The sequence below is a fragment of the Triplophysa dalaica genome, chromosome 7, assembly GCF_015846415.1.
Source record: "Triplophysa dalaica isolate WHDGS20190420 chromosome 7, ASM1584641v1, whole genome shotgun sequence".
NCBI lineage: Eukaryota > Metazoa > Chordata > Actinopteri > Cypriniformes > Nemacheilidae > Triplophysa > Triplophysa dalaica.
Genome location: NC_079548.1, coordinates 953,000 through 965,935, shown reverse-complemented (window position 1 = coordinate 965,935; position 12,936 = coordinate 953,000). Strand labels below are relative to the sequence as shown.

The 12,936-nt window shown below is 36.5% G+C and overlaps 1 protein-coding gene across 1 annotated transcript; it reads left to right on the top strand.

The window, feature by feature from the left end:
• Nucleotides 1–2,454: 2,454 nt before the first annotated feature.
• Nucleotides 2,455–9,724, top strand: LOC130426991 (calponin homology domain-containing protein DDB_G0272472-like). The gene is made up of 5 exons (XM_056754029.1): nt 2,455–2,593; nt 2,886–2,942; nt 4,804–5,490; nt 5,825–6,499; nt 6,641–9,724. The coding sequence occupies exons 1-5, from the start codon at nt 2,569–2,571 to the stop codon at nt 8,812–8,814; spliced, it is 3,618 nt and encodes a 1,205-aa protein (XP_056610007.1). The 5' UTR covers nt 2,455–2,568; the 3' UTR covers nt 8,815–9,724.
• Nucleotides 9,725–12,936: the final 3,212 nt, after the last annotated feature.

The following is a 12,936-nucleotide window of genomic DNA, read 5'->3' as shown; positions in this document are numbered from 1 at the left end:
GGTAAGTTTCTTAAAATGTCTTGGAGACAGCCACAGTTTTTCTGGATTTAGTCAGTTTTTCTCTTTCTTAATGTGATAATAGACACGGCCAGATCTCAGTGTGGAGCACTGGCTGTTGTTACACTTCCTGTGCATACCGTACTGTATATGTGACATATCTATATGTATTCTTTTTTCTTCATTTTTTTAAATAACAGAGCAAGAACAACAAAGTCTAAGGACTAATACTTATAGTACCTGTGCTGTGATTCTAGCTACCAACTTGGAAGGGACAGGTCTTTTCACATCTTGTCTTTTATTTTAACAAAATCTATCATGAAATATAATAGGACTCAACACATTTACGGTTACAAATAATTGTCATGAACCCACAGGGTGGGTGAGGTGAGAGACAGAGGACCCAAGTGCCGACAGGGAGGTAAGGGCAAGACTTTAATAAATAATAAAATACAAAACAAACAACCACAATGGGGTAACATAACAAAACATGACAAAAGGAACATGGACTAACTGGACTAGACTCATAACAGCAGTTGACATTAAACTACAATAAAGTAGACTAACATAACTCCAGGAAACAAGAACTCACCCACATGGCACACACAAGAGACATACAGTCGTGGCCAAAAGTTTTGAGAATTACATAAATATTGGAAATTGGAAAAGTTGCTGCTTAAGTTTTTATAACAGCAATTTGCATATACTCCAGAATGTTATGAAGAGTGATTAGATGAATTGCATAGTCCTTCTTTGCCATGAAAATTAACTTAATCCCAAAAAACCTTTCCACTGCATTTCATTGCTGTCATTAAAGGACCTGCTGAGATCATTTCAGTCATCGTCTTGTTGACTCAGGTGAGAATGTTGACAAGCACAAGGCTGGAGATCATTATGTCAGGCTGATTGGGTTAGAATGGCAGACTTGACATGTTAAAAGGAGGGTGATGCTTGAAATCATTGTTCTTCCATTGTTAACCATGGTGACCTGCAAAGAAACGCGTGCAGCCATCATTGCGTTGCATAAAAATGGCTTCACAGGCAAGAATATTCTGGCTACTAAGATTGCACATAAATCAACAATTTATAGGTTCATCAAGAAGTTCAAGGAAGAGGTTCAATTCTTGTTAAGAAGGCTTCAGGGCATCCAAGAAAGTCCAGCAAGCGCCAGGATCGTCTCCTAAAGAGGATTCAGCTGCGGGATCGGAGTGCCACCAGTGCAGAGCTTGCTCAAGAAGGGCAGCAAAGAAGCCACTTCTCTCCAAAAAAAACATCAGGGACAGATTGATCTTCTGCAGAAAGTATAGTGAATGGACTGCTGAGGACTGGGGCAAAGTCATATTCTCAGATGAAGCCCCTTTCCGATTGTTTGGGGCATCTGGAAAAAGGCTTGTCCGGAGAAGAAAAGGTGAGCGCTACCATCAGTCCTGTGTCATGCCAACAGTAAAGCATCTTAACATTATTCATGTGTGGGGTTGCTTCTCATCCAAGGGTGTGGGCGCACTCACAATTCTGCCCAAAAACACAGCCATGAATAAAGAATGGTACCAAAACACCCTCCAACACCAACTTCTTCCAACAATCCAACAACAGTTTGGTGAAGAACGATGCATTTTCCAGCACGATGGAGCACCGTGCCATAAGGCAAAAGTGATAACTAAGTGGCTCGGGGACCAGAATGTCGAAATTTTGGGTCCATGGCCTGGAAACTCCCCAGATCTTAATCCCATTGAGAACTTGTGGTCAATCCTCAAGAGGCGGGTGGACAAACAAAAACCCACTAATTCTGACAAACTCCAAGAAGTTATTATGAAAGAATGGGTTGCTATCAGTCAGGATTTGGCCCAGAAGTTGATTGAGAGCATGCCCAGGTCCTGAAAAAGAAGGGCCAACACTGCAAATACTGACTCTTTGAATAAATGTCATGTAATTGTCGATAAAAGCCTTTGAAACGTATGAAGTGCTTGTAATTATATGTCAGTACATCACAGAAACAACTGAAACAAAGATCTTAAAGCAGTTTAGCAGCAAACTTTTTGAAAACAAATATTTGTAATTCTCCAAACTTTTGGTTTTAGTAACCATGTTTTTGGGGTTTTAAATGTATTAAAAACAAGGTAAATTTTCGTAAAGTCAGATTTTGCGAGGTTTTGTGAATTTAGTTTCAGTGTTTGGATTTGTGTTTAAGGCTTTGAGAAGATGACTGATGATTTCAAGAAATGTGTTTTAGCTATTCAGAAAAACGTAACAGCACAATGGATTTATGAAGTCAACACCTAACCTAACTTTGAACAGTTTTTGCCGTTTTATTCTATTTTAATATTCAAATGTCAGTGAGAAGAAAATTAAAACAACTTCAATTTATCGATCCGTTCGACACTATGCTTGTGCACAGACTCCATCTTACTTGAATGAAAATGTGATGTTTCATTCTGTCCTCTGGATGGCAGAGCATCTGAAGACGAGTTTGCTTTAGAAGCGGATGTGTTTACGTTTAATGCAGCTGAAGAATATTCGTGTTGTGTTTAATGTGAATAAATACAGCTATGATCTCTATACTGTTCTCTTAAAATGTCTATTTCAGCCGAAAAACACGGTAAGTCTGCGTTTAAAAACAGATGTTTCATAGCTGCCGCAGACATGTTTGATTTTACTTTCATTTTCTCACGCAGAGCCAAAATGTCTAAACTACATACAAGAATCCAATATAAACCAAAACGAAAAGTAAATTTTAGTAGATATCTGCTTTAATTCAGAAGAAAACTGAAAACATCTTTGATCTTCAGTCTATTCCAGTTTACATGTCATTTAATCACATGGTCATTTTTAAATAACGTAAAAACGTGTGTAGATGTGTTGTTGTCCACGTTTTGTATTGTGTTAAACAGATAAAGAGAAGAAGAATCCGACTGGAAGACACAGTCCAGATGTGGATCGACCGAACAGTGAGTGACTCTCTTTCATCAGTTTTAAAACGTGTAACTTACTTGATCGGCATTACTGTGAGAGTAAACACCTCAAAATAAAGCAGTGAAAAGTAAAAATACAGATGATTTATACAAATACACATTTGTTAGATATTTCAGATAGAAGACAGTTTTCTGTTATTTGTTATACTTTTGTTAAAAATATTAGTTTCTCAGAATTGTTCTGTTGTTAAGAAATGAAAAATACACAAAGCATAATCTATGTCAGATGTCCCTTTACTCGGCTCATTGACTGTGAAAATTGGGTATGAACGCCAAAAAGCGACTAGAAAAAGGATAAGCGTGTTCGATTACAAGCAATGACTTATTGTTGACTGTTCATGAAAATAAAATTCTTACCTCAACCCGAAAGTAATTTATGAAACAGTGTCATAAGGTATCTGGTCCCCCCTCGAATTCGGTCCCTTTAGGACCCTGAAGGTACAAAAATTCAAATTTTTCGCAAGCGCTATCTAACCATATAGTTTTATGCTATGCTAGTTCATACATAAGCTAACTAAAACAGTAAGAAGGAGATTTGTTTGATTTCACTACCTATAGCCTCATATACATACTAGCATAGCAAGCACTTCATGTAAAAGATGTTGATGGAGCGCCACTCTCGGACAGGAAATACATCACCTCCACTCATTAATAAAGAAGAGGAAAAATGGCGTCGCTGAGCTCTCCGAAGTTCGAACGTTAACTCTGGTCATTTTACCTCAGCATCTGCAGGTGACGTATTTCTGCTTATGAGTGGAGCTCCACTCGCCCCATCTACAGCGAGACCCTTATGCTTTCAATGGCAATAAATACTTGTAATGTTCTCAAATATTTTTCCATTGAAAACAATTGAAAAAACACGTCTGCCGCAGGCATAAACTGCTCCTGTGAACACAGCCCCTTATTCTGCCTCCTAAAAGAAAACAGTATGATAGATCCAACTATGAGATATGGCTTGTAGATCTTATAGATCTAAACTTTGAGTCCAGTTTCACTAGATCTCTCTCCGTCAGGAACAAATGACACCTGGAGATATCAACTCCGTTGTGAGTCAATCCTTTAACCCAAACAACAGGGAGATATAGAGCTGAAGGGAAGAACAGCAGATGAAGTGATGTTAAATAAACAGAGAGATGATTTATTGAATAATCTCAGTTGTGTGTTGATGCTCAGTCAAGCTCTGCCAAACTTCATCTGACTAGAAACAGATTCAATATCTGTTTTTAACCATTTAAGATTACAGTATCAAAACATTGTCTCATGACATTATTATGAACCTTGAGATGGAGACCAACGGATACTCATATCAGCATAAGACACAATACAACACTCAACGAGGTTAAACAACTTGAAAGTAAGGAACAAATAATATGCATAGAAGTGAATAATAAAATAAATACATGAATACATATTATAAATTAATATTGAAATAGAATAATAAAATTAAATAAAACAAGAAACAAGTGTATGTTTCTATCCAGATTTATCAACTGGGTCATACTGTATGTTAACCCGTGTGTTTTTTTTTTTTTAAATGCTGATGGCAGATGTCAGAGACACCCTTTCTCAACTTTAAAAACAGCAGCGTCCAACATTAATTAATAGAGGACTTGAAGCATTCAGTTTAAAATAGGATACACCTAGAGTATTAAGACATAACACCTTATGGATTGTGCAGTAAGTAAAGTGCAGTAACCGTGTTTTCTTTGATTCTTGGTGATATCAAAAGGTTCTGTTGATTTGTAGAATTACTACAGTGTTTGACTACGATTGCTCACGGTGTTTAAACATTACAGTAAATATTCCATATTCCATAACAAACATTATTGTGTTTCAGTGAGCGATCTGAGGATTGTTCTGATGGGGAAGAGTTCATCAGAAAACATCAGTGTGATGAAGTCTATTCTGGGAGCAGATCTGAGACCAAGTGAAGGTCCTTCAGAGGATTTACAGAATCACAGTGTGAGAGTCAGTGGACCAGTGGAGAACAGACACATCACAGTCATCAACAGTGTTAATCTGCTCCAACGGAACCTCTCATACTCTCAGATCACAGAAAGAATGAAGGAGTGTATCAGTCTGTGTTCTCCAGGACCTCATGTGTTCATACTCGTACTGCAGCATCACAACTTCAGTCAAGACGATAGAAACAGAGTCAAACATGTGCTGAAAGAATTCAGTGAAGAGGCCATGAAACACACAATAGTTCTGACTACTGATAAAGAAATATACAGAACCAAACAACCTTCTCTAGTAATGAATGAACAAATCAAACATTTAATACAGAAGTGTGGAGGAGGACATCTTCAGTTCAATAAAGGTCAAGCAGCATGGCTCTCTGAGATGATCAGAAGAATAGATGAGATAGTTAAGAAAGAACCTGATGAATATCTCATATGTGAGATCTTTGAAGATGCAGAAGGATCATCTGTTGATCTAGAGCCAAAGGAAGAAGACTCTTATTTTGATGATGGAAGACCTGAAGAGAGCCATAAAACCAGAAGCGATGATGGAACTATTTCTTGTAAGTATTTAAGAAAACGCTTATATAAATATAACTACAATTTCATCCACATTTAACTGTTATGATTCAGGGAAGCAAAAATCAGACTGTTTTATTAATGAGTGTATAGATATTAGGTAATATGATGTTAATATTTGTTCTTCTTATTGTGACAAATAGCTTTATAAAAACAACAAATAATCACAAATGACTTTTATCGCAAAAAACATGTAATAATTGTAGTGATCATAACCAGTGGACGGTACAATATCTCCTACAAATGAAACTTAATTTTAATATTACTGTCATACAGCCATATGTTTGTTATAGTTTTAAATGTGTTTTTCATCATCAGTGAGTGTAAACTCAAAGCTGAATGTGGTGTTGTGTGGAGCTGATGCAACACTGAAGGTCTTCATGTCTGAACTCATGAGAGGAAAAATAAATCAACCTTCAAATCAGAAAGTCTCCATCTCCTCAGTGTGTGTGAAGAGAGAAGAGAAGATACATGGACGTCAGATCTGTGTTGTTGAGCTTCCAGCTCTGACTGGACTCTCACATGAAGAGATGATGTGTCAGACTCTCAACAGTGTGTTTCTCTGTGGTCCTGGAGCTCATGTGTTTCTCATCATCATTCCTGTTGGTCCATTGACTGATGAAGAGAAAGAAGACATTGAGAAGACCCAGAAGATATTTAACTCCACTGATCACTTCATGATGATTTTCATGTCTGATGTCACTGTAGACAGAAGTGTGACAGATTTTGTAGATTCAGACGCTGAAAGTCAGAGATTGATCCGTCTCTGTGGAGGACGATACAAAGTCATGGGGTTACAAGAACATAAGAGATATAAACCAGCATCAATAGAGCTGCTGGAGTACATAGAGAACATGAAGACTGAACCATATTCACTTCAGATGTTTGTCAGAGCTCACGAGAGAAGAGTCAGACGAGAAACAGAAGAGAAATATGAAGAAAAACTCAAGAGAATGGAGAATGAAAAGTTGCAGCAGAAGATTCAGCCAGAGGGTAAATTTATATTTTATAAACATTAATAACTGTTATCTTAAAGTAATGATATAAATACAAGAATTAAGATTACTGGAAAAAAATACAAAAACTATTTAAATATAAAGCCAATTTCAAGTTTAACACAAACATTATTTTCAGGTGCTGATGACTCAGAAGATCTGAAGTGTTTGAGGATTGTGTTGATAGGGCGGACAGGAAGTGGAAAGAGTGCAACAGGAAACACAATTCTGGGAAGAAAACAGTTTAAAAGTCTATTCAACTCAGATTCAGTGACGAGTGTTTGTGAGAAAGGAGTTAGTGAAGTTGATGGTGTATCAGTATCTGTTGTTGATACTCCAGGACTGTTTGACACAAAACTGACAAATGATAAAGTGATGGAAGAACTCGTGAAATGTGTGTCACTGTCATCACCTGGACCTCATGTCTTCATCATTGTGTTGAGTGTTGGAAGATTCACTAAAGAAGAGTCAGACACTATAGATCTGATAAAGAAGATATTTGGTCCTAAAGCTCTACAGTTCACTATCGTTCTGTTCACTAAAGGAGATGATCTTGAGTGTGAATCTATAGAAGATTTTATGAGGGACGGTTCTGAAGAACTGAAGAAATTGATCAGAGAATTTGGAAACAGATTCCTGGTGTTTAATAACAATGAAACACAAGACAGTAGTCAAGTGACTCGACTGATGAACATGATAGAAGATATGAAAACAACAAATCACGGTCGATATTTCACTAACAGCATGTTTGAAGAGGCAGAGATCAGCATTAAGAAGAGAATGGAGGAAATACTGAAAGAGACAGAGAGAGATTTTATGACTCAAAATGAAAAATGTAAAGCTAGCTATGAAGCAGAAATGGAACGGCTCAAGATCAACCTGGAGTATGACAGAAAAAGGATAGAAAAGGATCAAGAGAAAACTGAGAACAAGTTCAGATTAAAAGAGGAAGATCTTAGAAAAGAGTTTGAAGAGCAAAAGAAAACAGAACAACTGAAACAAGAAAACGCGAAAAAGAAACGATTAGAGGAAGAAAAACAACTACGAGATAAATATGATCAGAAGATAGAAGAGATGAAAAACGAGGCTGAACATCAGAGATCACTTTATGAAAAGAGAGAGAAAGAGAGAGAAGAGGAGTATAGAAAGAGAGAAGAGAAATACAGACAAGATCAAGAGAAGATGAAACATGAACAAGAAGAGATTATAACACTATTAAAGAAGAGACAAGAAGAAGAGATAAGAAAGAGAGAATCTGAGGAGAAAAAGAGACGTGAAGAAGAAGAGAGAGAGAGAAAAGAGTGGAAGAAAAGAATAAAAGAAGCTGAAAATGACAGAAAAGAGACTCAAGAGAAAATGAAACAACAAGAGAGAGAATGGGAGGAAGACAAGAAACGACAGATGAGAGAACGAGAGGAAGATGAAAGAAAGCGAAGAGAGAGACATAAAGAACATCTGAGAGATAAACAAGAAGATCTGGAGAAAATGAGAAAGACATTTGAGAAAGAGAGAGAAGAAGAGAGACGACAAAGAGATGAAGAGAGCGAGAAACTGAGACGAGAGAGAGAAAAGAAAGAGAGAGAATATCAAGAGAAGAAAACTGAAATGATGGAACAGTATGAGCAGCTGGAGAGAGAGAGAACGGAGATGTGGGAGAGAAAACACAGAGAAGATGATGAAAGAAGAGAAGAAGAGAGAACGAGATGGGAGAAAAGAATTGATGATATTAAAAGAGAGCAAGAAGAAGAGATCAAGAGAAGAGGAACAGAAGAGAGAAAGAGAAAAGAAAGAGAAGAGGAAGAGCAAGAAAAAAGGAAGGAAGAACATGAGCGGAGAATAAAAGAGATGAAGAAGAAACATGAAGATGAAGCCAGAAAACAAGCAGAAGAGTTTAATGAGTTCAGAGAGAGAAAAGAGACGTGGGAGAGAAGAAAACAACGAGAAGATGATGAGAGAAGAGAAGAAGAGAGAACGAGATGGGAGAAAAAATCTGATGATATTAGAAAAGAGAAAGAAGAAGACATCAAGTGGAGAGAAACCATAGAAAGAAAGAGGAAAGAAAGAGAAGAGAAAGAGAGAAAAGACATGATGGAGGAGCATGAGCTGAGAATAAAAGAGATGAAGAAGAAACATGAAGATGAAGCCAGAAAACAAGCAGAAGAGTTTAATGAGTTCAGAGAGAAGAATGAGCGACATGTTCAAGAACTGAAAGAACTCTATCAACACTTACAACAACAGAAAAGAGAAGAAACAGAAGAGCTACAAAAACAAGTTGAAGAACTGAGAAACAAGTCAATCTGTGTCATTCTGTGAAAGCTTGAAGACACAATTATGCTTATAAACATGAGCGTAGAATATAATATATAAAACATGTCCCCCACACATCAGATAAAGATGATTCAGTTCCCTGCACTATTCCACACACTTCCACCACCATTCCTCCCACATTCTCTGATCTGAACATAAAACAATGATTCAACCAATCACAAGTGAGTGTTACCCGCCGTTCGTCAAAAGGAATATTTCACCTACAACATTAAACATCTGTCATCATTTACTCGCCATATTTATCATTTTAAACCTGTGGGATTTTCTTTCTTGTGCAAAACCCAAAAGAAGATGTTTTTAAAAATGTTGGTAACCAGAAATGTTCAAGTCATTGTCGAGTCTTCCACTTTACCAAAAGTCTCAAGCTAACAGATCACTTCTTCAGGACGTTCAGCATATGAGACAAGAGTGGAAGATGTTACGCACATGTGTTTCTACTGGTGCTTCATCTGCGTTGATTCACTCAAGAGGAGAAAGACGTGGTGAAGATCATCCAGAAGATTTTAAGTGACAAATCCAGAATGTACACCATGGTGCTGTTCACTAGAGGAGAGGACCTCAGGGAAACCACGATTGAAGGTTTTATTAAAGATGATTGTAATGTACAGATATCGTGTGTTTGATACTAATGAATCCAGAGATCATACAGGTCATCATCTTTTCAGGTTAAATTTTTTTTGCAACCAGAAAACATGGTTTCCAGAACACTAAAAATAATGTTCCTTGATGGATTATTTTTAATGCTAAACAATTGTCAAAACTGGTAAACTTCAGTAACATGTGGAATACAGAAATTTAGATCATACTAACACATGTTATGCTGACCAAATGAAATGAATAAATGTGTCCTTTAATGGCTGAAAATAATAAACTAAGATAAATGAAAATACAATCATATATATATCCATGGGTTGTCTGTTACTGTATGTGTGTGCTTGATCACGTGCTATCTCAGCTTTGCCAATAATTCCCATCATTTAAAAATGAACGATTATTTCACTTTATCTCACTCACTAACACATGAGATTAGCAGTTTATTTATTTTAATGGTTTATTTAAAAACAGATTTGAGAGAAAACTTAAATGATCGTGATTTTCGATTGGTTTGACACAACAGACAGTGGCGGATCCAGGGATTCTTCATAGTGGTGCCCGACAGAAGATCACAGAATGGGTTTCACATGTTAAGGGAGTTTCCATGAGAAATAACAGAACGAGAGACTCAAGGCCAAAAAGCCAAAGCTGGAAGGTATGGATACGACCCAGCACCCGAAATATTTTTCAAACACTTAAACACAGCCTCCATTATTCACAAACGGGGGTTAAACTTTGAAAAAGGTGCCAATCACAGACTAATATTATCATTTAGAATTAGTATTTTTACTTTACAAATTACAGACATGACAGGTTCACACGAGATTACGATCACAGACAACCTGTGCAATTATTACAAATGAATAGAGGTCGGCAGCTAATACTAATCCAGTGCAAATAGGGCTTAGTTAGCACGGGATTAGCATTGTTTCCGACTTCTGTCACACAGGACTTTGATACAATCTTTAAAAGCACTGAAATTAATCAAAGTTAAATTATTTTCTGATTTGAATGTGTTTCATTGCTCACTGCTCGATCACTCGGTGATGATCCAGGCACAGAGGAGAGGTCACAATGAATTCACTCCTGTCTCTCTCCTCATTGTTTATAAATGCTAGAAACAGTCAGAATATTATCATTTAGACAGGATCAAAGTTCTCATACCTACTGTAGACCAATATCTGATCAATTATTTTTTTTCATGTAAAAATGCTATCATGTGTGTGGGGGTCAGTGTGATGACCAAGAACATATCCATGGTGAGAACGACCACCCCGGCCACCCCCTTACTCCACCACTGTCAACTGACCATTATGTCAGGACTGAAACTCATGCCTAACGATTGTTATATCTAAAAATGGAGCTGCTCTACTTCTGTGATGATAATTAAATGTTTATTCTTCTTTCAATAAGTATCTGCTTTGAATCCTGTATATTGTGTTGAAGTCATTGGTAATCTATAATGTCTTATGTTGAGTTAAACATAGTGTGGTTTTATCAGAAATGGTGCTGTTTATATCAAAAATTACTTCAGTAATGAAAAAGGAATTATAAGGCTAAAAGAAGAATGTAAAACATTGATTTCATCCTTCATACTGTGTGGGATGATTTATTTAATTTATTTTAATGAGATTAGATCAGCGATGGATAGAAACATAGCTTGGATGTACAGTAGATTACTCGTTACTGACGTTTAGTGAGGCCATCCCTCCGGAGATATTCAATCGGGTTCAAGTCTGGGCTCTGGCTGGAGTGGGGTCTGATTGCGGACTGCAAGACAGAGGCGTAACTGGTAATGGGCGGAACTTGTAATAGGCGTAACCTGTAATTGTCCAAATCACACGGAACAACGCGAGACATCAAAAACGTCACATTGACGGCAAGATGGCGGGTCGTATAGATAAAGCAGCAAGGATATTTTACCGAGATAAAACTTTTAAATTTAATTCGTTAAGTAATTTTCATTCAATAGTAGGGTAACGCACATATTGGTATCGTTTCGTCGACAATATATTAAAACTAGGGCTGTCAACGTTAACGCAAGCGATTCATTTTTTTCAAATGAACCTGTGAAAAAATATTTATCGCAGCATCCGTTAGATTTTTTCTCATCCTTTGTCTTGTCTTACATATTGAAATCAAGCTCTTATTCGTGTACAGGCTTTTAAACCACGTAAGCGCTATTTGAAACAGTTGCTTTGACATGTTCAATGAAGATAGATCACTTTTAAACTGTGACACGCGGCAAAACGCAACGCGAGCTCCAGTCTGGTGTGTACAGTAACGGGCTAAAGGTTGCGTCGGTGAATCTCTGTCAGACAGTGCATCCTTTTTCTCTTTCTGAAAGTTCTCTTTCGTGCTTGAATTAATAAAACCTCACAAGATCATGCCAGAAAGCCGTTTTGTCAAGCATTTTATTAAGCACAGACTTCAAAGTGTAAAATCAAATCTTAAATGAATGCAAAGAGTTGTGAAAATGGGAGTGCGGTGTCTCCTGAGACCGCTCTTAAACGTGCTCTTGTGACTCCTGTCACTAATGTTCACCAGAGAACAAAAGAAAATCAGAAATCAATGTGATTTTGTAGCTTTAACGATAATTATTCTAAATTTCAATTCATAATTTGTCATTAAAGACTGTAAAGTGTTTGAGAACTTCCTTCAATTTCTGTATATTTCCTACGTGATGGCTTTAATTAATGTTAAAATTATCAATTTAACAGAGACATCAGTTACAGTACTAATATCGGAATGTTTGCTTTCACTCATAAAATGTTAAAGAAATATGTTGTTTCTGCATCAATTTTATGATTAAAAGTGAAATTATAAAAATTTAAAAGTATATTGTAAAATATTACTGTTATGTGCAATTAATCGTGATTAATCACAGAAAAAAATGATGATTAATCCATTTTTTTTAAATGATTCATAGCACTAATTAAAACATACCTTTACTCGTTTTCATAGTTAAGTGAGCAATATTTGTATGTTCTGGTGGGCTTATAACTATTGGGGGTAAACAGAACAAAATAAACTAGCTTGTCAATTTTAATAAACTGCAGGTAAATAAGGTTAAATTTAATAAAGAAGGGGTTTTGCTGTAGTGTCACGTAGCCAGCAAATACAGGAATTTCATAATGTTGTTTGTGTTGTGAAGTGTTTTTGATAAAATCTTTTCCCCAGATTTCTAGTCTGTCTGCAGTTCAGATCAGATCAGTTTTTCTGAATACGTTTTTTTTTTGCAAATAATGGGGTTATATTACCTTTGTAAATTGTATTTTGTAAGTTGTTATTTTTCGTCCAGCTTCATTCAACAGTTTGTAGAGAAGGTATCTTAAAAAGTCCAATTGCGGAAGGCAGAAATTACAAATGCCAGTTCTACAGCAAAGTGGGAGAATTTGCATATATGGTGACACATATGCAAACCCACGAAAAGACTGCTATTAAACATGGAGGTATGTGTCATTTACAAATCTTGTAAAATGTGCAAACCATTTTAGTATAATGTTTACTTTA

Excerpts from the sequence above, each read along its gene's own strand:
- LOC130426991 (XM_056754029.1), top strand. The coding sequence starts at position 2,569 with ATGTCTATTTCAGCCGAAAAACACG. Across the intron at positions 2,943-4,803 it reads AGATGTGGATCGACCGAACA|TGAGCGATCTGAGGATTGTT; the intron begins GTGAGTGACTCT and ends ATTGTGTTTCAG. Across the intron at positions 6,500-6,640 it reads GCAGAAGATTCAGCCAGAGG|GTGCTGATGACTCAGAAGAT; the intron begins GTAAATTTATAT and ends CATTATTTTCAG.